At 40.5% G+C, this 27,985-nt stretch overlaps 1 protein-coding gene across 1 annotated transcript in view; it reads right to left on the bottom strand.

The window, feature by feature from the left end:
- prdm16 (PR domain containing 16) overlaps nt 1-27,985 on the bottom strand; it is a 172,689-nt gene that overhangs the window by 12,757 nt on the left and 131,947 nt on the right. The window contains 5 exon segments of the mRNA XM_086276836.1: nt 124-277; nt 459-624; nt 705-906; nt 5,037-5,139; nt 10,044-10,184. Of these exon segments, the coding sequence (XP_086132962.1) occupies nt 124-277; nt 459-624; nt 705-906; nt 5,037-5,139; nt 10,044-10,184 (766 nt within the window).

Here is a 27,985-nt window from a genome sequence, read left to right as displayed (position 1 = left end):
GTACATAGAAAAAAAAGAGAGACTGGATAATGAGTGAGGTTAAACGAGGTAGGAAAAAAAAAGTCTCAAATAAATAAATTGTTATGAAAAAGGTGATCATTAACTTCCGAAGCCCTTACTTACAGCTAAAGGGTTTGACACTACTGTGGATGTGCTTATGCTGCTTGAGGCCTGACGAGGTGGCAAAGGTCTTGCCACATTCAGGGCATGTGTGAGCGCGGGCCCCCACGTGTTGAGAGCGGATGTGACGCTGAAGGTTACTGGGATCTGTGAACACCTGAAATTTAAAACAAGTGTATAAAAAAAAAATGCAAGGTATGCCATGACTAACAATGCTAAAAAAATTACACAAAATTCCCCTTTTTGTATTTTGTAAAAACATAAGCAGACTTTTCATTTCTTTGTCTTCTTAAAGAACTACTAACAGATAAAGCCTGTGTGTCCTGTGCACAACTTACGTGGCGGGTATGCTGTACCTTATCACAGTTTTCACACTCAAAGCGCTTGCCACTGTCATGTGACATCTGGTGACGGATGAGGTTGGACTTCCAGTTGAAGGCTTTGGGGCACTGGTCGCACTTGTACTCCCTCTCTTCTGTGTGAACTATCATGTGTTGTCCCAGACTTGATTGAGAAAACACAAACTCATCAGCAAATCAGTCAATGAATCACATTTGTAGCACAATGAATGGGCTGAACTTCACCTGTACTCATTGGGAAAGATCTTCTCACAGTCTTTACACTCATGGACAGGATCGTCGCTGTCCTCACGTTCCTGTTTGAAGTCGTCTCTTAGTGCGTCAAAGATGGAGCCAGCACTGGAGCATGAATACTTCTGATGCCGCCGCAGCTCAAGTGTTGAGGAGAACAGCTCATCACAGTCTTCACAGCGGTACATCTGCTCGTCTGCACGCAAACACACCCATACACAAGGGTTTGTTTAGCCACAACACAGCTTTCTATATGTATAATACATCAAACATGTACGTAACTAAGAGATATGTATTTAAAAAAAACATTTCTCGTCATAACCTTTTCCGAAGTTTCACTATTGATGTAGGAATTCTTAAGTAAATAGAAATGATTAATAATTAGTTTTTGTAACTTTGTAACTTTTGTAACTTTGTCAAATTGTCAACATTTTAATTACAAGCTAAGACCACCTACAAGCAGCGCTAATTGCTGACATTTAATTGTGCTTTTAATCTGTGCAAAAAATACAACATTTTTCGCTATCAGATTCAACACACTATCAAAATGTGCAATGCAAAATAAGCTTATTTGCATCTTAGTATGCCAACTCATGTTGGCAGAGATGCAGAACCAATTGTCTAAAATGTATAGAAAGATAAAAACTGATAATAACACTCAGCAAAAAGAAGAATCTCATCTTGTTTTGTGTTTCAGTCGCAGCTGTATAGACAGGTTTAACAAATGGTAAAAACAACCCCATAAAATGGAAATCAATTAGCAGTGAAATGTAACCGTCATTAAAACTGTTAATTACTTGTTAAAACAAGTGTTTGCTTTAGAGTGTTGGTGTAATAGCACACAGAGGAAACAATAGGGGCTGGTCTTCCCCTTCCATGTTGATAACCTTTACAATACTTCTCACCAACAAGGTCAAATGCATAAAACTCGGACCAGCTCTTTCAATAGCAAGTTCCTGAGTCCGACGCCAAGTTCAACAGATCAGGGGAAAGCCCAGCGGAGTGTCTGTGTGCAAATGCATAAACAAGTGTACACGTGTGTGTGTGCGCGCGCACGAGTGTGTGTGTGTGTGTAAGTGTGCTTATGTTTCCAAAATGAGCCAAAATGAACAGAGGTAAGCAGGGCCACGGTGGCGCCGACCCCATGGTGATTTCAGCGCCAACCTGCCATACCCTCTTTGGCATGACCCAAGCAGCCAGCGTCTGAGTCGGCCCCCCAGGTGTCCCAACATGCCACACACACCCATCCATCAATTCAAGCTGTACTAAATGAGTTTATCCAAAATGACTTACAGTGCATGGCTCACCTGCTTTCTACTGCATGTGGCCGTTTATCCAGCTGGAACTTCTTGGACACATTAAAAGGGCATTAGTGTAGCAACATCAATGTGTCTAACCTTGGGGAGAAGGATAAATGACCTTCTGGTCAATGGACCATTACACAGAGCTCAAACACTAAACTAACTAGCCACTTTGACACCACTGTGTGGACGTATTTCACAGGGAGCGAGCATTTTACTGTGAGAGGGTTGGGTATGATTGCCTGTGCAGCACAAACAACTCAAAATAATTTTTGTCTGCGACATTTAAGAGTGGAAAATATTTTGGACAAAAAATAAAATAAAATAAAGACATGGTTCATATACAGCAAGGACCTTCAAGTACCCTCTAGGAAAAAGGAACACAAGTAATAAAAGATGAAAGGAAACACCTAAAAGGACACTCAGGTGCGTGCTTGAATGTTAGGATGCACATATGCAAAGGTACTTGCATGTGCATTTCGGTGTGCCTGTGTTTTTTCAGCAAGTCTGGCTTGTGTGGGTTTTGTGGAGGGGGGGTGGGGAGGTTAAAGTGGAGACTAATAGCTCTCTGGGAGACGAAGGGAGTCACAATTATGTGCAGTTTAGCAGCTAATCTGGGAGCATGGGTGAGGTCTCAGGGGACTCCTCAAGTCCTCCACTTCAAATTCCTTCTCCGATAAGCTGGACACAGAGAACAGAGCTGCACTGCCAAACTCCTGCTCAACCCCACTGCCTCACTCCCTTGCTCGCACAAATGCAGGGAGACAGGAAAAACAAATCAGATGCGATCATCACAACGGTGAGATGACTTTGAATCGCTGCTCATCCTTCTATTTCAGTGTTGCTGATTCACATATACTGTAAGCATCTTTAAACACTAAACCATCTGTATGTTACATGTTCTTTTCTGTGTGCCTTCAGCTCTCTCTTACACAACACACAAAGCCAAATACTTTGGCCCTGACACAGACATTTTGGCAGGTGAAATTTTCTCTCTGTCTGCCTCCCTCATGCGCATACTTACAGGCAGATGAATTCAACAAATCATGTATAAGCGTGCTCCATCTTTGACACACTCCTACAACATGTCAATCTGCTTCTTTTCAATAATATAGCTTTCTTTGCTCCTGTATCCCCCCTCCCTCCCCTTCATCTTTGGCACTGAGACCTGTGCATAAACTGTGCATCATGCAGGGTAGTGGTGGGGAGCTGGTGAACTGCACAGCATCTCACGAACATCTTGTTCTCCCTCCACAATTTTCTAATCAATGACAAGTAACAGTAATCAGATTTTCTTTTTTTCATCTGTGGTTCCAGAAAGACTGGAAACACAACAAAACAATGTTACCTGACAACAGCACTTCGGCACAATAAGTCCAAGATGTTTAAAGAAAACGCAGCGGAACTACGGACCCTTTTCCGCTTAAGTAAAGTTTGAAAGAAAAGTGAACAGCTGTCCAAGTTAGATTACGAGATAAAATATTGGACATATTCAGTCTGACATAGGCGGGCACGGTTGAAAGGCAGTGAGTACAGTGAATCAGGTTACCCAGTCAGAGAGGAGAAGGGTGGATGAGAGCACCTAGAAATGTGACGCACTTTGAAATGTGAGCCAATTTCAAGAGGACAGTGTAAAAGAAGGTGTAACGAAGCACTTACGGCACAAGATCTAAAGAAAGGGTCATAATAAAATGCACAGAAATGTATTAAAAGAAAGAAATAAAGGGAACGATTTTATTTATATTGTGTATAATCTTTAACTAATTCAACAATGAGACTAAAAAAGCTTCAAGCTCTAGCATATTCAATTAACTCACAGGTAATTTTTCAATCTCAAAATTGCTTCTGATCATACCTGATCTGCTTTGTAGCTTTCTCTTCATTATTTTTAAGCACTAATTAAATTACACACAGAAACAACTTAAACAGGTTAGACAGAGGCATCTCTCCCCCTTTCTTTTCAGTCGGAACACGGGATTCCCAGGGGTTGAAATCGCTACAGAGAAGTCGCTTCGACGCACGGAGAAACGCCAGGCAGGCAGAGTGAGCGAACATAAATATACAATGCCATCTCAATGGAAACTCCTGATTAGACTGTTTTGCTGAACACCAATACAATGGCAGGTTGCTGAGGTGGGGGGACTGGAAAAGAAGTCAATGAACAATCCATCAGAAAGGCCGACTGCCTAAAAAACCGCTGTAACGGAAACCTCATAACTATATATCCAAGTTTGACCGAGGAAGTAGACTGTAAACCGTCTCAAACCAACAGCCTTCTTAAAGTTGCACACCGGGGAGACACTAATTAAACTCTTGACTTGCAATTTTCACCCTATTGTTTATTTATTTTCATTTTTAGGATAGTAATAGTGTTCTGATGCCAGTCCGTTTTATGGCGATTTCCTTACATTTCCAGCACTAAGGTGTTTGTTTGAAGGTTTTCACTCTGATGAAGACCTGAGGTGGTTGAAACGAGTCAACGTTTTAACTAATATTTCCCGACTAAACGCCATTAATCCATCTCCCCCTCTTGCTCCACCTATGGACGTTTTTTTTCTCCCTTTGCTCCCATAATGTGTTCTTAATAATATGCACGGCTACCGAGTAATTTCTGTTTGATCTTAGCTTTCCGTCAACAGAAAATTTCTACTCGCATAGGATGGAATATGACAAGTGCCAATTGACGCCCTAATACAGCATTTCAGGCAAAGAGGCCCATTATATTGCAGCATTGTAAAAGAGCACAATTCAGACCAGACTCTTACGGGTATCCTTTCTATATTGGCAAGCCTATTTTAAATGACAGATCCAAAACGGCCTTCAACCATATGCTTTAATGCGGGATTTAATTCCATCCTGGAAATTTATGGTTCGAATAATTCACATTTCTTGAGTAGGGAAAAAATCTTGGAGGGAGAAGTGGTGTTTTTTCCCCCAGTTATGGAGTGTGTTGACCGCGAAAGCGGCACGGGATGCAGGTTGGAGTTTGTTTAAAACGTGCGCTAATGACGCGCATTAATCTTACCTTGTAGGTTGGGTGCCATGGATCCCTCAGGGAAAATACCGTCCTTCATATACACTAAGAGCTCCTCCCCTGCTTCAATGTCCCGGACAGCTTTATAATAAATCTGAAGAGAGAGAGAGAGAGAAAGGCAAGGGAGACTTTAACTTAGGTCAGGAAAGGATTAATAAGTCTGGCCCCCTATATATTTACTGTCGCAGCTCAGGGCCCGCGTGAAACCCAATATTATTCTAATAATATGGCTGGTAACGGGGGTATTACAAATATATAAAGTAAGATACATTATCCTCCTATTGGAACATAATTGATTCTGATCTGTTCACAACATTAAACAATTCATTTTACTAACATAACCCCCCCCCTCCTTTTATTTCACAACACAATCAGCTGTTTGTTTAATTGCAAATTTACCCGAACTTTGTGAAATAAAACGAACGGAAATACGTAAATGTTGGTTTCTGTTACAGATGGAAACGTGATCTGCACTCTTGTTAAAAAATAAATAAACACCCGAAAGAATTATATAAGAAATCCAGACAAACGCATTTGTTACAAAAAAAATGTCATAGCAAAAATAAACAGCCCCGCTTCTGTCGTGCGTTTTTGTTTTACAGCTGCAGCAAACCGGGAAATGTCGGGTCTTTAACTGCACGCGACAAATCACTTTATTGAGGTCATTTGACAAGTTTGCTCGGACATAATTTACTGCTGGACACTTGGGTTTCATTTTTTCCCAGTTTTCGTTCAATACAACAGAAATCGGATTCAAGTTGAAGTATTTAAAGGTAAGTCAGAGCCGAGGCCTAAACCAACAGTACAGGAAACCAAGCTGAGCTTAAATCTCGATTCACAAAATACAAATAAAGAAATAAATAAATTATAAAGATGATAAATAACATTCAAAGTTCTTTTTTTTTAAATAATCATCTTTAAATGGCACTTCTTTACATGTTGCAGCTCTGTGCATCCCAATTATTATGACACAGCGCAAACAACTTCAGGCGTGATCTGTGAACGCATGGGGGCGCTCTGCACCAGCTGTACACTGTCACCACAACAAGACGGACAGAAGCACTCTTTCACACATACACACACAAACATACAGAGAGGCTGGGAAAGTAACTTTTAAGACTTAGCGCTCGTCAGATGAGAGAGAGGAGACAAAGAGCAAAGGCCTAAAATCAACGAAAACTACACGCATTATTATTATTATTATTATTATTATTATTATTATTATTACAGCGTATTATATTTACCACAAATAGGCTACTGTCTCTCTATGCTTTTTCGACCTGACCTTTCTTTTCTCCGTGAGACGGAACAGTTGAGAAAGTTGCGCGGCGCTGCGGAGAGCCTCCAGCTGCAGTAGCACTTCAGTCCCGGTGGAGTTGGCGACACAACCCATAGTAGGTCTGCCCGAGATGGACCGGGGCGCTAGAGCGCACAAGGCCGGGGAGAAGGGGTCGCGGGTCGGTCGGGAAGAGCTGCAGACGGTCGGTGATCGCTCCGTTTGGTTGGATGAAGCCTGACGCTCCTCTCCTGGGTTACTCTCTAATCTAGTCAGTGAGCGCGTCTTTGATGATGATGATGAGTCTCTCCCTCACTCTCTCTCTCTCTCTCTCTCTCTCTCTCTCTCTCTCTCTCTCTCTCTTTCTGACTCTCTCTCTCTCTCATTAGTGATTCCCTGTTGCCCCTTAGTGCTCTCTCGGTTACCCGTCGGCCACTCCTCCTCGTCTTATCTCCAGCCAAAAGGATTGAGGGATCTGCGGCACAGACCCCTCCCCGCATCTCCGATCCCAGCCGCCGCTTTGGCCGCTTGATAAATCTACTATTGATGTAAATAATAGATAAAGCAGTCATTCTGTCGGTCACTCTAACACACAAACACACACAGACACACACACTATAGGCCGAACACATGCTTAAACAAGCAAATAGACACACAGACACACAGCAGGCCTTTTTATTTATTTATTTATTTTCTTAGTTTAAGTTTTGCTTCGTGCTTCACTTTTGTGGTCTGAGCATAATCTCATTGCCTCTTAGATTTTTTTTAATCTAAAAGAAAAAAAGAAGAATTGTTGAAGAAAAGAAAATTTGACAGAGTTGAATGGTTTAAGATCGCATTTTAATAAAACATAAAAAAATAGAATTTCGATTTTTATGAGGCTTGTGTGACGTCGTAAAGTTATTTTGACGAAAAAAATATATCGATTACGGATATTGCTACTGAATTATTTTTCAAATATTTATTAAATCGTATTTACAGCGGGTAAACAAAACAAATAAAACCCGTTCAGACACGAGTGTGGGCACTGAGGTAAAAAACAATGAACAGCGTCGCAATATCCCTAAAAGTCCTTTTTTTAATTTCTATTTTTTATGCTTAATTTATGTTGCAGCCCTTTTATGTGTAGTTTAATTTATGATATTAATGACACATCTTCCCGGTTTTATGTCAAGATTATTAATTGCAACATTATCAGAAAATATTACACTTTTTTCCTTTCAAAGAATACAAGTCAGTTAATAATTAAGAGGGTTTAATTACATTCTTAATTAATATTTGGATGTCTAATTTGAATATTTCTTTTGCCTTTTCTCTTACTCGGTCTCTCTTTCTCTCTCTCTCTCTCTCTCTGTATATGTGTGTGTCCTACAGTAAGGTCTGATCACATAGACTTGTCTTGACCTCTTCCCATCTCTGTCCAGTGTTCAGCAGACAGATGCCTCATCGATCAATGCCAGCCATAGGGGTCCACAACAATCCCCTACTGTGGCCTAATACACACACACACACACACACACACACACACACACACACACACACACACACACACACACACACACTTGCACATGCACGCTTGTCTCTACGAATTGATGGATCCGTCCAGGGGTAGAAGGGCAGATCAAACAGCACTGGAAAGGGCTTCACTCCAAAACACAAAAGATGAAAAGTTGACAAGAAGGTGGACAAGGTTCATCTTTTCCTTAAACCCCCCATCAGCTACCCACCCATCTCACATGCCACTCATAGCTCTCTCAGCTGTTTCCACCTCTCAGTGCAACTTGGCCTTCGAAAAAGTGAATGGGCACACTTGCAAACCCATTTTGACCAATTGTTTGGGGTTATAAATGAATGAGAACAATCTCACTTAGGTGCACGTACACACAGAGGCACGCATTTTGGATGGATTTTAACTGAGAAGAATGTAATTGATACAGTTGTCTGTAGATGCTTACACAGAGAGCCACATTCAATCCGAATGAAAAAATAAGAAAAAACAAGAAATCCACAATACTTTGAATGAAACTCGTGGAATCACCTGACAGAATGGAGACAAATCTATAAAAACAATGCCAACTTAATGCACGGCCACAAATGTCTGAATTATGATCAGTCATGCACACATTTGTTCATCTTGCATCATTAATGACAAACAACCCCATAACTTCTCCTCTTGCTCTTTAAAAGGTTACTGCCTGCATTTGAATTTGCCTAGTGTGCACATATTTCCATAAACTCATGTATTGTGCATGCAGTTATAAAAAAAGACAGAAAGAAAAAAGAAAAATCAGTGAATGGTCTCTTAAATTATACATTTTAGCACTGAGTGGCTGCACATAAGTGTGTGTGTGAGTGTGTGTGTTTGTGTTGTGTTTGTAAATAAATGATAGGGTCATACCTGCGAGCCACTACACCAAACAACTGGGCAAGCAAACAAAAGCAAAAGCCGTTCGCTAAGTACAAACAACTGCAAAACACATCAAAAAGCAATCGTGCACGTGGCCTTTTCGTGGTCCGATAATTCTCCACAATTTTCTCTGGTGCCCTGATTCTTTCTTTGACATTGTGTGGCAGTGGCAGGGGGCACTGATGTGAAAATCTTAAAAGGATTAGGCGGGCTGGTGTTGCCAGCCAATTGGTGCTTGTCAATCTCGGAGGCCCCCGTGCGTTCAGTCTCTTACGCCTGGTACCAAGCCCCCTTTCTCTCTATCGGTCAGACTTAATGTCTGAAGCTTAAATGGACACACCAGCCTGTCCCCTTGGTGTGACAGGGTGACAGGTGGCAGATCAAGACACCAGGATAGAGAAAGGAGACAGAGTCGGCAAGAAACAGGCGGCTGGAGACGGAGTCAGGAAGGGCCGCGTAGGCAGGGATTAGAAAACAAATGAGAGCGGAGTGACGAGAATGTGGAAACACGCAGACGAATCATACGGGCGGATCTGGCTACTGTCATGCTGCTTAGCTTCTGGTGTCATCTCACTTAAGATTCCCATCCTCGGTTCTTCTTTGGAAGCAGATTGAATTGACAGTGAAATGCGTATTAAATAACAGCACCAGTATTTAATTTGCAGAAACTGGGACAAGAGTCAGCAGAGCAAAATGTAGCAAAAAGAAAAAGAAAAACTGTCTCTGTGTTATAAACAAAAATGGAGAATTATGCTAATACGTTGCAGCAGTGTAAGTTGTGGTACACACATTGCATGGGGTTAGGGTTAGGGCCTAGTTAAGCAGTTGGGGTTTTATAGGCAATGGCTGGGCATCTTTCCAAAAGGATCCGATACAGCTCGCTTAGGTCTGAGAGAGAAAGAGAAAGCGAGAAGGGGGTGGTGGGTGGGGGTGTTTGGGTGATAAGAAGCAAAAAGAGAAACTGCTGCCGCCACAGAAGAAGACTGCGCTTTGGATAACGGTTATTATGGGACTCAGGAGTGTCAGACTATTCCTCAGCCTCTTTACATGGGTCAGTTCTTAACAGCACTGGCAACCATCCCAGCCACAGACACACAATGGAGCCATTCCTTGGTCATTACTAGCACACACGTTTCTCCAGCGCACACACACAAAAACACTCATTCACACACATCAAGCCAGCATTTACTCTTAGTAGACGGGAAGGAATAACTGCCGCCCCCCACTCATCTCGGCCTATTTCTGACAGTGTGGTGCGACTTCCTTCGTATCTGGACTACGGATTCAACTTGGACAATGTTGTCATGGCACTCACCTGGTCTCCTGTGAGATGACAGGCGGCGAGGTTCTGCTCCTCAAATGACGGGGCAGAGCGGACGTATTTGAGCCAGCTGTTGCCGGCGGCATCTGGTCCCGTGTCCAGTGCAAACTTCACGTTGCCCATGTCATCCACCACCTGTTGAAAAGCAACAGGTTAGATATTAAAAAATAAAAAACAGACTTTTTCAACGACTATTCAATTGACTTGATTTAATCAAGTGATTTTTAGTGTAGTTATGCAGTTGGTGTGTTTACATGGATTAAATATTTGTGTGTGGGCCAAGGGTTTGATGTCATTTAACTTTAAGGTACACAGAGCTAACATGTCAGTGGGTGTTAGGGCCATCTAACCTTGTCAATCCCAACAACAAGAAGAGGAAAGAGGGAAAAGAGGAGGGAGTACACAAACGGCGGTGTCTTTTACTTGTCTAAAGACTTTCCCTGGCACATATTGATCACCCTTTGTAACCCCTGCAGACCCTTGAGACTCCAAGAGTGGGTTTCATGTTACCTGCTTTCACAGAGAATGAAGGAGGATGGAGGTAGTGGTGGAGCAGGAAGAGGAGGAGCAGAAGAACAGAAGAGGGGCTCATTGTGAAGTGAAGAGTGAGGAGGAAAACCAGGAGCGACTAACCATGCTTTATAGCTTTATAGCTTTATAGCAATGAGAAATAAAGGCTCCCAATCTAAACTGATTCCTGAAGTAAAATGCAAAATAATGACAATTTTGGAAAGACAGCAATTTTGCAATAAAACTCTCATTTCTTTTTATATTAGACAGAAATTTGCGCATATATGAAACAGAACCAGAAATTGCAGGAATCTTTGGTGGTGGAAATTTGTGTTTGCTTGGTGAAGTTGGTCGGTTCTGGGAAATCTGGAGCTGGCAGAAACTACCGGGCTCTTCTCCACATAGCTGATGTGATACTGAGCCTGTGTGAATCCTCCAGGAAGACCTGGCCTGAGACTGAGCAACTCCTCTAATTACAACCACCAATCAGCCTGGCTTGAGTTCAGCCCTGACTTCTAGTATGACACGGTGCACTTTTAATCACAGTCAAATGCCTGCTGAAGGAAATCGAGGTGTGATGGAGAAGAACCAACAAACCCTCTGACATTTTTAGATGTGCAAGGTTCGCGAACTTCTCTAACTGCCTGCTTTTCTAAAGCCATGCTCATGTTTTTCCCCCTCCAGCTCGTAAAGTGTGAAGGCCTATGTTCTTGTTGTTGAATGCACGCGGAAGGTGTATTTTTGTGGGCGGGGGTGCAGGTGCCAAGTCTGGTGAGTAAATATGTAAAGGGTCTGGATGGAGGTGTGGAAGAAACGCCATGTGATGTGCGTGCTTGTACAAATACGGCAACTGTTTTAGGCGAATGCACGTATGCACGGCTAAGGCAACAGCTTCATGTAACAGCATTGCCGTGCTACTTTCAAGCCAAGGTGTGAGTTTACCGAAGTAACTACAGTAACTGCGCCTTCTTTAGAACAATGATGCCTGTTAGCGCCTTGGCTGAAAATACATATTAAAACCTAAAGGTGTTTGAAAACGCCGTTCAGCGAGGCTAGAACGAAAGCTGCAGCTGCTGGTTGTGTGTTGTGTGTTTGTAAGAGTGTGGAAAGAGACAGTTTACTGCAAATCGGTTGCTTCTATGCATTCTCAGATATTCAAAAGCCCTATATATATATACATAATCATGTCAACTGAACAAGCCAATGAAAAAATCTTCTCTATTCCTCATGCTCCTCAGATCTACAGCTACTGTCTCCTCACTGTGCACTTTAAAGTCCAAGCACTTGGCCTGACAAAGGCAAGGCCTTCATTTTGTGTGTGAAAGCAGTCAGTGACATGCTCACACACACACACACACACACACACACACACACACACACACACACACACACACACACACACACACACACACCTAGTCTTCCACCCAATATATTTTCTGCTGCTGGTGGAATCAAAGTGCACTTGTCATGAGATTACAAGGTAGCTGCAACAGGTATCTTAGGTGTTTTATGAACACATGGAGAAAAGCTGTGATCCAGGTGTAGAGTGTGTGCGGTTATTAGTTTCTTTTTGGGCACATGTGAACACTGCAATGTCTACATTGGCAGGGGCGATCGTGGCTCAAGAGTTGGGCGTTTGCCTTGTAATCAGAAGGTTGCCGGTTCGAGCCCCGGCTTGGACAGTCTCGGTCGTTGTGTCCTTGGGCAAGACACTTCACCCGTTGCCTACTGGTGGTGGTCAGAGGGCCCGGTGGCGCCAGTGTCCGGCAGCCTCGCCTCTGTCAGTGCGCCCCAGGGTGGCTGTGGCTACAATGTAGCTTGCCATCACCAGTGTGTGAATGTGTGTGTGAATGGGTGGATGACTGGATATGTAAAGCGCTTTGGGGTCCTTAGGGACTAGTAAGGCGCTATATAAATACAGGCCATTTACCATTTACATGTTGGGCATAGTTGTATTCATACCCTCTCATTTTGTCGTTCCCCCCCCACACACACACTCTACTACATCACTCTCTCTCTCTCTCACACACACACAGATCTGATCGTGGATTTAATGAGCAGCAGACCTGTGTGTGTTCCTGTATGTGTGTAGTCTGGGAGGCCTGCTAACACCCTGTCTCGGGGTGGAGGCCTGATTTATAAGGCTTCAAATGAGGGGCAACAGAGAAGGAGAGCCAGAACAAGCTTGCGGCTGATTGTTTGTTTATTTACCTTTACCTTTTTTCACCCATTCAACCTCCTCCATCCACATGTAACATGGAGGAGGAGGAGGAGGAGGACCCGGCTGGAAATCATCAACTCCACGTGTGAACAAATTTCAACCAAACAAAGCGAGCGAAAAAAAAACTCGGCTACTCAAAGATTTCCCCAAAGCTTCTCTCAGTGATTAGAATGCAGACACTGTAGGTGTAATGATATCAGAAAAAGTCTTTATATTACCAAACCCATCTCCGCTGAATGTATGGTAGCTGTGCCTTAATCTTATCACTCAGTTTTCAGTTCTTCTCATTTGTTCAAAAGGAGAATGAGCTGGTAAATTATTTTGATCTCAACCTCTTAAAGATTCTCTTGAATATCCTTCGATCTTTTACCAAAGATCATACACAATTAACCGGTTTATTGTAAAACCATCTATTTATTGCTTTGGTATTTGTAGATTTTGTAATTATATTTAATCACTGAGATTGTGGAAGTTGTATTCATACAATAATGTATTTTTAAAGGACAAAGATCCATCTTACCTAGTATGTTTGTTCACACATTCATTTACTTCTACATCACTGATATACTGCACTACTCTCACTGAAAACATTTCAAGAAAAGCAATTTCAGAACTTGACCTATACTATGAACAGTATTACAAAATGACTCACTTGACAGCATGCACACACAGACACACACCAACACATTCATGTGCACAGAGACACAATGAGACTTCACTGAAAGAGAAGCAGCTCTAAGTGGACAGGATGCAGAGCAAACTCCACAGGAAGCTCTGATAAGAGCACGACACTTATACCTCTCCTCACAACACAAAGGGGAACCTTTGACAGCTAGGAACCTTTAATGGCTGTCTCGGCATGCCCTCTCCTCCGCCAGTTATATCTGACGGATGTGTGTGCTGCACTGGGCTGAATTAGTGGCGGAAAGTTGCTTGTACGGGTAGACGTTGGTGACAAGGTATATATTATTTTCTGTTTGACGAAGGACAGAAAATGGAAATGGCAGCTCGGAGTGCAGTGGTGATTGTGATTTTGATGTGAGCTTGAGATAGAAGCATGTGAGACATAACTCCTGGGTTATTGTGTGTCTCTGAGGGAATATTTTTACAAAGTGTGATCTTAGTGCTCCGTTGCACACTGATGTGGTGTTCAACGTGTGAACACACCCTTGTTTGCATGCATTTGTATACACGTGTGGTAGAGGACCAAAGAAAATAGAGAAACGTTTGTTTTTGTTTCAAGGTTTTTGGAGGATAGGAGATGAGCGAGCCATACTGATTTGCCATTTTTCAGACCAACAAAACTAACACATTGGTTCCGGTATTAAAGAAGGAACCAGGCAGTTAAGCAGGATCTTTTTCAAAAAAAAGTTAGCTGAAAGATTTCTTTGAATCGAAAGTTTTTCTGGCTCTGGGAAATGGAAATAAGCACTCTAAACATGTAGAGAATGGCAGACTTTCTCCTGGTTCATCTGCTAATGTCCTGGGGAGGTTGCCAACAAATGGAAAAAACATTGTTTCAAGGAGGAAAAAGAAAGAACAAGGAGCAGATTCTTTTTAAGTATCGATCTTCCTCGATCTAGATTGGATTTGTGTGAAAATATAGAGAAAAGAAGGATAGAGAGATAAACGAAGAAAAAGAAAGGTATGGAGGATTGGGTGCAGTTCAACTTAAAGGAGGCAGGGGGCAGCCTGGCGTGAAAACAAGCGCAAAGTAGAAATAAAACTTCCTTCTCTACAGCTGTACATGTATTTTTAAATATATAAACAAGGCCATGGTGGATGTAGATAATAGAAGTGGTATAAAGAGAAAGAATTACATATGAACACACACATTAATACACTCTGTTTCACCCTGAGAAAAAGGACAGTCATAGAAACTGAGCAGTGACAGATTGAGTGGCTGTGAAGTGGGCTGCGGAGCTGGTTGTTAGAGGTGTTACAAATTAAGGTGCAGGAAGACTAACAAGAAATAAAGAAGTGTGTGTGTTGGGTGTGTATCCTTTCTGGGTCTGTTTCCAGTTGGGAGGCCTCTTAACATGCACACAAACACACACACACACGCACAGACTGGCAGGCTAATAAAGTGGTTGATAGAGTACAGATCATGACAGCTTCCAGTGTGTTTGTGCTCATTCTTATGTGGGTGTGTGTGACTGTGTGTGTGTGTGTGTGATGGATGGGGGCCTACGGAGAAGAACCTACCATGCTACATCACTCAGTGATCTAAAAGAGTGTGTCTGTCCATATTTGTGTGCATGTTTATGTGTGCGGACGTAAGAAGTGGAGAGACACAGGAGGAGGTCCTGCCAGTGAGCACCGTCTTACGCTGAAGAAAGAAGACTGGAAGGAATAAAAGAAATTTTTCATATTTTATTAAACTTCAGTGGACTTAAGCTGGGTAAGGATGATCTGTGAGGGAAGTGGAAAAACAAAACAGAAGAGAAGGAGGAAATGAAGAGGTGTGATGAAAAAAATATATAGCTGTGATTGCATTTCAAGTTACTATTTATAATATCTGTAAAATTGGAACGCTAAATTTGTTGATGTGTTAGCGTGGGAGTTGAAATATTTATTAGTACCCAAATAAACGTTGTAAACAAAATAAATCAATGTTCCTCGTCATAAAAAATTATTTAAAAAAAACAACTATTACTTCTTTATTTGTGTCACCTTTGTCACATTTATACACTTGTCTGTTCTTTTTAACAACAATGTTTACAAATTTCTTATTTTTTTATAATATAAAACATAGAAAACAATCAGGAACACTGTCATCATTTCTCACACAAACTCTTACTGACTGCATTTTGATCCAATAAAAAAATAACAGTAATTATATGAAATCAAATTCTTAAAAATGATAAATTGATAAATTAGAAATAACAAGAAATTAAAAAAAAAACCAAGTCAGTTAGCTCAAAATGATATTTTCACCAAGCACTGTAACCAACCAGAGAAATGCGCTCTTTTCAGCACGCCTCTGAAATAACATGATCAATGAAGTTGACAGTATTTGTCAAGCATGACTCATTCCTCTTAACCAGAAAAAAATAGTCAGGCCAGAGATTATGTCCAAACAGCACAAATTGATTTCAGCCTTCCACATCTCTACACCACACATTTTCCTTTTTCTCCTAATCTGTCAGAACCACAGCGCCTCATCTTTCCTGTCTTTTCATGCACACGCTGTTCTTAAACAAACAAACAAACAAACACCAATTCACTTGTGCTGAGAAAAAAAAATGTAACAAATAAACAGACGGGCCACGAATGAGCTGGTATAGCTACTAACTGCAGTGACATTCGAACATTATTTAAATGTTTTCTTCAAAACCCATAAATGCATTAAAACACATGTTCAATAACTTAGCAATAAAACTTTGAAATCGGTGAGTCCAAACAAAGAGAGTCAGTGGCAGAGTATTTCATCAGAAGGAGCCCTGCTGTGAGTATAGATTGGACCTTTAAATATAGAGTGAATGTCTAAGTGTGTGTGTGTGTGTGTGAGTGTCTGTAAGGCTTATTACTGATGCTGGTAATCGTACACCTGTGTAGCCATGTCTGGCAGCCTAATGACAGCTAAAAAGGAAACAGGCTGTAAATCCACACACACATACACACTCAGGCTTGCACGGAGTACACACATTTTATTGAGGTAAGAGGCCACGCTGAATATCACATCTTTAGAGTTTGTCTCTGTCAAAGGCACAGGTGAATGCCACTGAAAAAAGTGCGTTTCTGTATTTTGTGCGAGCTTTAGCTGTATCACTAGTAAAATGCATGCATGTGAGGTGTGGCAGTGTGTGCCAGTATGTGTGTGTGTGTGAAGGTGAGTGAAGGCTTGTTAAATGTGACCCATTTTATCTGGCCAGGGCGGCCATCGACATAATTAAAAACTAGGCGGGCAGGCCAGAGAGGGCCTGGGGCCTTGTAAAAGCCATCTGGGTTGTAGTGTGAGTGAGAGTGCGAGCGTGTGTGTCTGCTTGCATTTTGAGTGTCAGAATGTGGACCTGCTCACTAATGAACCGACTTGCTCCTATTAAATCAGCGTCTCTACAATCACCGTCACACAGCTATCATTTGTGGTAAGTCTGCATGTGCGACATTTAAAACATGCCATTAAAAAAAAAAGTCCCAGTGTCCCCAACACTGGTCTGATCACGGTGACGTCAAATCTTTTTCAGTTTCTTGTTCGGCTCTTTACAATAGCTCAATATATATGTAAATATTACCTAATGTAATCTAATGACTAATATATATATATATATATTAGTCATTATTGCCATGTTATATATATATATATATATATATATATATATATATATATATATATATATATATATATAAATAGAGAGAGAGAGAGAGAGAGAGAGAGAGAGGGATAGATAGATAGATAGATAGAGATAGAGATATACACAGAGCAGATAAATATGGATTAGTACATTATCAGGAGGTTCAAGAATCAGTTGTATCAGTTATACTGTACTGTACCATACTAATCTATACTATATAGAACTAAGTTTAAACCAGTGTGCTTCTGCTTGTGGCCTTCATCAGGGTCATAGTGACCACAAACCAAAACATGTTGGTCTAGCAATAAAGTTGTTTTATATTCTGCAACTGTTGCTGGAGTTTTGATGTCTTTAGGTGTTTTCCTCCGTGCACCTTGGAAGCAGCTGAAGTTGTGCCAAAAAAACTTCACTCTGCGTCTACTACAGAGGCACATTTTATCATACTGTAAAGTTACAGCAGTTATGACATTGTTTATTTTTGCATTATTGGACTGTCAATCGCAAACAAGTACTTATCATGAAATGCATAACCAATAAATTTAGTTTTACACTTTGATGGGCAACATATCTAACTGGAAGAGAATAGGAGCTTTTTAAGAGTTAAGCCAGTGATAATGCGTCTGCAACGTTAGTGCATTTTTTTTTGTTTTGCATCATGCCACTGTCTCCCTCTGCTCACCCCTGCAGCTTATTTGAATGAGCAGGTTGCCATGTGCAGAGTTGCCATGTTAGAGTAACTTAAAACAGGAAGTGTGCATGTTTTTAAGAGAAGAGGGGCAGTGAGTTTTCGGGCTGGACCTTGTTAATGAAATGGCTTTGTGTTATTTACAGCCCCTTGTTAAAGGCTGAATGAGTGTGTGTGCTTGTGTGTAAATGTGCATGCATGTATACATATATATGTGTATATGTGTATATATATATATATATATATATATATATATATATATATATATATATATATATATATATATATATATATATACCTGCATATGTATGCAGGTGTATGTGACTTTTTGCCCGTGTACACGTGTGTTTTATGTCATATGATATGTCCAGCGTATATGTATATGCGCTCGTGTGGGTGCACAGAAGTTCCCATCACACTATGCCTGTTTTACTGTTGCACAGCCTTTTATAGGCAGGTCTTTATGATATGTATTTAGGGCAATTAGTGAGGAGATATATTGGCTCATTATAGAGAAACAGGTGCACCACAAATGGGGAAATATATGAACGGTGCATCAGGGTCACACACTTTGTCGGCGGTGTTTGAAGGATAACAACTAGACTTATGTGTGTGACAAACAGGAGCGCACACACTGAATCAGTTAGAGCCAGACTGAGGAAATGCTTTCTTATAGTGGCCTCTGTCAAAGAAATCATACATTTAATAAAGAATGTTTATAGTGTTTAAAAGTCAGCTACAACAATTGTTAACAGGCTTAAGAAAAACACAAAGTCTGTCCAAATATTTAATAAGAGGAAGGAAGAAAGAGCAAAGTATGTGTTTAGTGGCTGGAAAGAACACACACTGAGCAAAGTGGTTGTTTATTGACTACAATGTCTAATGTTGCCTTTGTCTCAGATTTTATATACAGAATTAGAATAACAGATGTTTTAAAGTGTCATTCATTTGTATTTGTCTTTTAAGTGTTATGCTCTGGATGCTTGTACCTCAAAAATATAGAAAATACATAATATCCTTATAAATCTTTGCCTCTGTCACCAGAACAAGGACATTTGTGAATTTTGCCACAAATTAATTAATTAATTGAACTTAATTAACATCTTTGAAGTATAAGAAATCAGGACATATTACCACCACAAAAACAACAACCAAAAAAGTAGCATAACGTAAAGCTTTAAACATGTTTTTGTGCTTTGTAATCTTAAAAAACTAAAATAAAAACAACCAAAATATTGGTCAAATATTAATGAGAACAGTGATCTCCATATTTAAGCAAATAATATGTATAAGCATTGTTGATCATATTCTTCTTAACGATGGTGATTTTTTTAAAAGTTTCCTTAACAAAAAAAGAAAGTAACTAAATCAGTCAAATCTTATACATCCATGCCAAGAATAATAAGAAATAATAATGAGGAGAGGAAACTGGCATTCAACACTGGCACAACTTGACCTCCATGCTATTGACTGACATCGGAAGCGAAACACAAAATGGGACAATTCCTGGAACTGTGCGCACACAAATAGGGAAGTGCTGTTTAGGACACATTTGCAGAACTTGTAACACTCAATTATTTATTAACACCTAAATAAAGGAGTTCTTCCAAGGTAAGCTCTGGATGAGATTTTCAGCAGATGGTAGTAATAAGAGGTTTTGATAACGGGCAGCAAAAGGAAACTTCCTCGCTATTTGTTTATATAACACTGTGGAGAATGATGAAGGGGAAATGGAAGCAGAGACCAAAGCCACACAGATACAGATACACACTGATAAATCTATTCATTCGTAATCGTGCTCCTAGTGATCCAAACCAGACAATTTCAAGAAGAACCGACAGATTTCTTCCCCTCCTCCCTCCAATTTTTTATTCAGTTGCTGTTCAGTTTCAAATCAGCATTTGTCCTATCTGCTACCTCATTCCTTGAATCTCAGCAAAGCAGATTGACACAAAACAGAAGACATCACATGTCTCCAACCATCTTCTTTAAATTTCACTTTTGGGAGAAAGCCATTTTAATGCAGCATTGTAGAAAGTTGCTGTGTCCTTGTCTGTAGTGACATCATGTGTTGGCAGACAGCTGAGAAAAGATGAAACACGAACACTAAGATACAATAAACGGTGCTCAAGGTAAAGAGAGCAAGAGATTGACAGACAGCGACACATTGTGCTGTCTCCTTCTCACTGTTGTCAACACCTATAGTCCACCTGGGTTTCTGCAGGAAGCTTGAATTTGAGAGGCCAAATCAGCAAAAATGCATTGTGCAAGATATTAGTGCCCCCTCCCTTCCACAGAAAAGAATAAAAAAAAAAAAAGCATTTCAGAGCAGCTGGCCAGGACAGCATGTGGCAGAACCCCTGTGTGGCTGCAGGCCTGGGCCTTATTGGAACCATCTGAGCTTAACTTTGGGTTTTCTATAACAACCAGACTCCAATTCCTTCTCTCACCATTAGTGTACGGCCAGGATTTACTCCTCGGTCTGATGACCCGAGATTAAAAGATTTGCTTGAAAATCAAATATTTACAATTAAATGACTCAATAAAAACAAAAGCCTCATCACTATAACACAATACTCCATTTTGCTAGAACGACTTTTAGCCAACGTCTTTTTCAAATTAAAGAAAAAAAGAAAGAAAGGGCAGATGTGTCAGCTTAACGAAAATGTATTTTTCTGTGTCCAAATCCAAATGTGTCAACTTTTGCTGTTTTAAAGCAACCAAACTTTAGTTTTCTGCTCACTGCATTTTATATGATATTAAAAATGTATTTTTGAGCCAACAACTTTTGGTACCTAAAGCTTTTTCACATTACTCCATATAAATAAAAATGCAAAGCCTTGTTTTATCATTTTAAAAAAATGTGCTTCTATGACAGGAAAACGTGAAAAGAGTGGATACAACTTTATTATTACTATCAAATTATAGTTTAAAAAAAAGCAGTTCTGACTTATAAACTCACTGGCTTCAGGCTGTGAATTTTTATATTGCAAAATACTTCAAATTGCATTCAGGCACAAAATAAAAACAAAAGCAAAGAAGAATAAAATTAACTGAGGTTAACTTGCCAAAAAAATACAGATTTTACATTTGCTAGAACAAGCCAGTGATAGGCAGCTTTATTCTCTTTCCTCTGCCAATATATTTAAAATCCGCTCTTTTCCTACTTGTTGTAAAAAAAAGAGAAAGAAAAGTGAAAAAACCCCACTGCACTTATGCTCTCTCGACTTCCGTGTCTGGCAGTTGTGAGGCACAGAATGCCCACTAGGATTAGCTGTAGGCATTGAGGCATAAATGATGCTATGAGACGTGTTGCTCTCCTCATAGAGGATTAGATGAATATCTGGCTATTCTCATCTCTGCCACGGACTGATTTAATGTGTGTGTTCTCGTCAGCGCTCTCTGTGTGGCTGCTTGAGTGTGTGTCTCAGTCCAACACTAGCTTCTACGTCACGTTACACACATGTAGAGCCCAGTGCTCCCCTCTTTTTCCCCGAAACCGGGGGCTGAGACTAGCCAGGACATGAAGGCCAATAAAGCGTTCTCTCTCTGAGTGTTGGACCTGCTGGCAAGAAACAGAGGAAAAGACCCATTTCACTGTTGTGTAAACCATTGTTTCATTTCCACACGTCTCTCTCCCTCTTTCTGCTCTGATATTTCACAGGATTTTTTGGCTCCTGTTCAAGTGCGAACACAATACGGCTATTGAGATCACGGTTAGCACCTCTCGGCCTGCATTGAATTCTGTGCTAGCTTTAGCACCCGCAGCCACCACCTCATGCTCAAAGCACTATAACAACTTCTTTCTTTTCTTTGCAAACCCTTAATTTGGATTTTGACCCAAGATGCAGCACCAGCAGACTCAGTGCCTGATATCTCATCTCACTATCTTAACCTTCGCCCTAACTCTTTTTCTGGCGGGGCCCCCAGTGTGCAGGTAATGGATCCTGCTCGAGCATCTCCACCCAGAGGCCCATATATCTAACTTTTAATTAAGAACGCTCATCCCTTAACCCAAGAGAAAAGGAAACGGTCAAATCAGCTGCGGGCAGCGGTCTGTGGTGCAGAAGGGTCCTGCAGTCATCTGGTTCGTGTTAGACACAATATTAACAGTGTGTCAGTTATCTGCCTTTTAATGTATGATGGGATATATGGAGGAAGAGATGGATGGATATGGGCCCCCCTCAGAGAACCTAATGCCTAAACAGGCACATTAGGGTGATTGAGGCACATGGAGTAAATGGGGCCCAGAATGGGAGACTTTGAAGTTATTTATAACTGAGGGGATGTTTCCAGGAAACACAAATAAAAATAAAATTGTCCGTCACAAAAAGATTTTGTTAAACAAAAGCAATTTGAAGATGTTGACCTTTAACACTAGATAACAGTTTTCTACTTCCTAAGAACAGATGTATCAAAAGATTAAACAACAATGAACATGGACTACCCATCGGAGAAATGAAAAGCTATCGCAAACCACACGTGACAAAAAATTCTAAACAAGCAGGCTGTTTTGGAGATAGAAAAAAAGGACGGTAGGAAGAAATGAGGAGATAAATGAGAAGGAAGAGCAGCTGCTGACATGAGCCCTCTCCTCTCTGTCAGATAAGAGATAACAGGGCAGCCAGTGTTTAGACACACCATTAGTAGTGTCATTAATCACACACACACACACATATATTCACACACAGAGGGAGTGTGGAGATGGAGGAGGAGGACAGGAGGAGGACACAGAGTATCGCTTAATTACTGCTTCCAGGATGTAAGATCGCATACTTTTCTTTTAGAGCTCAAGACTTACAACAAAGCACGCGCACACACACACACACTGAACACCAAAAAGCCAACTAGCATCAACAATTAAAAGGCAGTATGCAGTGACTGCAGAGATTTGATGTCCATATTTATACTAAAACGTAGTGTTTAAAAAAAAATAAAAAAATTATTCATTTCATTGCAGAGAAATAAATGACATGAAATACTGAATGCAGTGGCTGTTTGATGCACAGAGTTTGGCTCGGTACAGAAGGGTCATGAGGGACAGAGAAAGGGCGCAGGCCCAACTTTAACTCCCACCTGGAAACTTCTCATTAAAGCTTAAACGGCCCACGGCGTCCGAGTCTCCATTAAAATCACACCAGCAAATAACAATGACTTTCAAACTATCCTTTGACTAATAATGCTGTCATTACAAGTTACTTGTGGCATTGCAAAGACCAAAAAAAAAAACTTTTTGGAGTAGTCTGAGGCTCCCTGTGGTCACATTAAAAGCTAAGGCATAATTTGGCCATTCACTAACAACTCTTGGAGAATGCTTCCCTAAAGGAACACAATCAGGCATAATTGGCCAATCACCAGTGGGAACAAACACAACAGTATACCTCACACAGTGTAGCTGTTTGAGACAGTGCACGAACACAAGACCTCAAACAAAAAATAAAAGACAAAAAAGGCCACAATCTGGTCTTACAGTTATGGCATTGCTTAAAAAATTATATACATTATGTATTTTGTTGTTAAGGAAATATATATTGATTAAAAGGTCCAATCAGTAAGAAATGTCATATACATGTGCAAAGATTTTAGGAATTATCACACATGTAAAGATGTTTGCAGAGTTTGTTTTTTGTCAATCACTCGCAGGTTAATGCGTGTATGTTCAAGATTTTGCAAACCACTTTCAGTGTGGTAGCATGTTTGTGATGATAAGATGACCCTTTTTATTTCACTGATGATGATTGAATTCCCCTGTAATTTATTTCCACTCAGTCAGATGCTGCGATAAAGGGATGGAAATATGGTTTTCTTAATTTATCCTCTGTCATTTGTCCCCTGTAATTCCAAATATTCTGGTTTCCTTCATAAGAAACCTTCAGTTGTTCCATGAGTGTTGAATACATTTTTATTTTATTTTTTTAGATTTTACATCTGATTTCTTTTGACAGATTTTAACAGATTCCAATCATTTTTTTAAAGCCAGGTTTTAAACGTATTGCTGCTCATCACAAAACTACTGATCATTTTGTGCGTGCTTTGGGACCATTATTCACTCATAAACAGCACATCCAAAATCTATTTTTTATTAATGCAGTTCAGTTTTCTTCAGCTTAGTTCGAGGCCTTTTCTTTCATTTTCAGGCTCAGGAAATCAATCACGTGTCCTTCGCCTCCAGTTGATTACTGTAACGTACTGCACTCCAGAATCAGTAAGAAGACAGCTTACAGTTCGAACAGAACTGCTGTTGTTTGGCTTGTATCTTGTTCCAAGATACGTGACAACATTAGTTTAGCTCTTAGTTAGCCCTTTCTGTCATTACCAGTGGAATCTAGACTACATTCTAATATTTTATTTATATCTGTTATCCTTTAACTCTTCAGCATCCTGATCGTTGCTTAATATCCTCTGTTAGGAACCTGCTGTCTGACTCTCTCAATTTGACCAATGACTATAATTATTAGTGTAGTTGCTGTTTAATTTATGTAAAATAAACGGCAAATTTCACAGTTTTCATTCCTGAATAGCATTAAAATTTGGAGATATGAGGCTTTCCCCTGTGACTTTTACTCAACAATAAAATCTACTGCCAGTGAATAGAAGCTGATCAATAACACTAAGGACACCTAAGGTGCAACAGGTCATCTCTCAGCACTTAGACATCATTATCTATTATTGACTGACTATTGATCAGTTCAGCTAAGAGAAGTCAATACAGGCATATAAACTCTTAATTTTATAGACTTTGTTAAGTGAATAGAATGCATTTTAATTTTATGGCATAATAGATAAGGAAATTTTCACCCTTAAAAAAATGCATTGTGTAAAAATATTTATTTCAGTCTCTGGAAATGTAGTTGTTTTTTTTTACTCTTAGTACTGTTGGTAGCATTTCAGTACTTGAGGGCATGATAAACCTGCAATTTTGCATGTATTCTGTAACCACAATAAAACGAACAAAATGGATTTTCATTTGTCTGAATGTGGGCTTGAGCTTGTTAGTTGTACTAATTACTCCAAACAGCAAATTGGATCTTTTAAGCCTGAGGGGTGTATTCACTGTGACCTCCCCGTGTGCTTGAGCTCAGTAGTCCTGGGAGGTATTTAGGAGGTAAACATGTTGACTGCACCTCCACCCCGCAATGCTACCATCCATTTACTTTCCCACATGTGCAATTAACGAGCCACTAGCTAATTTGGGGTCTGTGCATATATGCAAATGAAAGACAAACAAAAGGGAACGGGTGATGGATGACAAGAAAGGGGGCTTTGAAAGGGCTCGCATAGGACACTTAGCACTGCAACACTAATTAAAAAGCCATGGCACTGAGCGCACGAAGGTAACTCATTAGCTGCAACCTGCTTCTGTGCCACACGGTGCACTGAGTGCTAATGCTAGCTAGCTGTGAAAGAAGGAAAGCCACATAAAGAAAAAGGAGAAAAACAGTAAGAGAATGATAGACATGGGCATTGTGGTGCACTGAGGTGTCCATGTGGGCATATAAGCCAAGCCAAATGAGCTTGGTTACAATAGCCTTCCTGTGCTATTGCCCATTAGTTTAGTGCAGGGGGTTGCAAGCTGAAGAAAGGTTACCATAAGCATGGCAATTAGGGCTATAATAGGATAAACAACAACCTGGCCAATGGGGGGAGTGAAGCAGAACACAGAATGATTACAGAAGGTGGGTGACTTTAGCTATATTGATCTGTGGCACTGTGGTGGAGGGAGCTGAAAGTGGCACCCTCTGAGCCTGCATGGCTTCTTTACTCAGTGCAGATAATGCCATCAGTGTCCAAATGAAAACTCAGGCATAGACAGATTTTCACACACTTCTCATTCTCTCGTACCTGCACACAGACGCACATTCACTTTGTATAGGCATGCAATTTGTGCTACACGTGCTATATGTGAGTAGGGATGGGTATCGAAAACTGGTTCTTGTTGAGAACCGGTTCCCACTGTTTCAATTCCTTGGAATTGTTTGCCATTTTTGCAAACGATTCCCTTATCGATTCCAGTCGCCCCAAATGACATCACCACGTTGCGGAGCGTCATTAACCTGGCAGGAAACACGGCGCCTCAAAACTTTGGTTATACTTTACGAGAACGGTTGACAACAGGGCAACTTGCAATACTTTCTAAGTAGATATTTCATTTAAGGGAGGAAACACTAAGAATATGCAAAAGCATTTGCTCACAAAACACGCGATGACCTTAAATGAATGTCGTGTTTTTAATTCGCTCCGGACTCGTGAATCTCAACCCAGCAGCAGCGGTAATGTTTGCACGTCCTCTCCCGTTAATGCGGCAGGTAAATAATCAACTAACAGTGCATATTATGTTAGCATGATCTGCCTTATTACAAAATCTGCCATTACTGTGCATTTAGGTGACCATGATGAGAGAGACAGAGTCTGGCTGGCTCAGATGCTGGCAGTTCTCGCTGCAGTCTACCGGTAGCGTCTCCTTTCAGGCCAGGATAGACGAATGTCACCGAGCAGTGACTAAGTTAGTGGTCAAAGGCTTGCACCCATTTGCCACAGCAGATGCCCTCGATTTTTGGTAAGTGAATGTGTTTAATTGTAGGCAGGGACATTACTGGATATTCTTGTGTAATTGCTACTAAATAATTTATGTTATACTTTGTAATTGCTACAGAAGAATATTTATCTTATTATTTTACATTTACAATTTTTTTCCTGGGGACCCCGTGACACCCCATTGAAGAGCCGTAGGCTGGATCTCTTAAGATCTCACTGTTGGGTTTGTAAGGCCATGTTACTCCTAAATTTCTATCTTGTTCAAAGAGAAGATATAAAACAAAGTTCTAAGCTAATCGACCTTAGTGTTCCCCTTTTTAAAAAAGAATCGATAAGAGAATCGATAAAGAATCGAATCGTTAAACAGAATCGAAAATGGAATCGGAATCGTGAAAATCTTATCAATACCCATCCCTATATGTGAGTGACCCATCTCCACTAAAACGTGCTGTTTTTCCTCTCTAGTTATTAATTTAATCTCTGTGCGAGTTGCCACAGTCTCTCTCCCACGGCTCTTTATACAACTCTTAACATTTTCTTCATTGTTTAGCTAAACATTCTCCAGAAATACTATTTTCATGCAGGAGGGCCAACAAGGAAGGAAAAACAGGAGGGAGAAACAAGTGCTGTGGGATCAATGGTGCAAAAAATTGTTTTTATCGAATGCCGCACGGCTCACATTTCCTGCAGACACAGATAAGAGAAAGAGACTGAGCAGACCCTTCTGTGTGTGTGTGTTTGTCTGCGTGAGAGTGTGCACGTGTTTGTTTGGTTGGTTAGGTGAGAGTAGGGGAGGGTGTTTGTGAGGTGGGGGGCAGAAATAAATGAGATTATTGATGTTACATGTCAAATATAATTGCTGAGATTTGAGCAAAAAGAGGGAGAGGGTAGTCTGATGGGCTCGCTGATCCGTGGAATGCTTCATTTGGGAGAAAGGCCAACAAGTCACAGAATTTGGATTGTGACCTCGGGTGTGTGCAGATGTGTTTGTGTGCGATACTGCAGGAGAATGAGAGTTGTTAACTTTTAAACTTCCTAGTTTCTAGAGAATTAAACACGCAAACACACGTGAGTCTTAATCTGTCAGATATAATATGTTGTGATTTTTTTCCCCTGTGCATGTCCACCTGATTTTTCACCTCTCAGGGCAGACATTTTGGAAAGACCCTCCAGGAAATTCACAGAGGCCTCAAAACACACATATTTTTTTCCCTGCCGGGATTTAATATGAAAAAAGCTAAATGAGAACAAAATCTGTGAATACTTTCTGATAAAAAACGTTCTTACTCAATGTAATTCTGCAGATTACGTCAAGTGGAGGCCTCTAGTTTACCAAAGTAGGATTTATTTCAGGACAATTTCTTCTTCAGGCAGACTCAATTATTTCAATTCTTTCAAGGCTCCAAGTGAAAATGGCTACAGAAAAGATTTAAATAACAAATAAAGGGAAATACAAATACAAGACAAGACAAATGCAAGTTCTGTCACTGGTCACCGAAACCTGACACATGTAAATCCTTACAAATTGCATGAAATTGTCAATGCTAAGAGGGCACCTAGCCTGTATGTGTGCGTGTTTGTGTGTGTATTGCCCACAAAGAAAGAAATATTTCAATGAAAATGTTCAATTATTCACAAAAACAAACATCTTAAATTTGCAGTGCTTTCAACCCTCTCTACTAATTGTATC

The sequence above is a fragment of the Aulonocara sp. 'chitande type north' Nkhata Bay genome, linkage group LG20 (assembly GCF_057382095.1).
Source record: "Aulonocara sp. 'chitande type north' Nkhata Bay isolate Kocher_YH1m ecotype deep benthic linkage group LG20, A_spYH_male_GT1.1, whole genome shotgun sequence".
Classification (NCBI taxonomy): Eukaryota; Metazoa; Chordata; class Actinopteri; order Cichliformes; family Cichlidae; genus Aulonocara; species Aulonocara sp. 'chitande type north' Nkhata Bay.
Note: the sequence above shows the minus strand (reverse complement) of the source record. Positions and strands in the feature narration are given on the sequence as shown.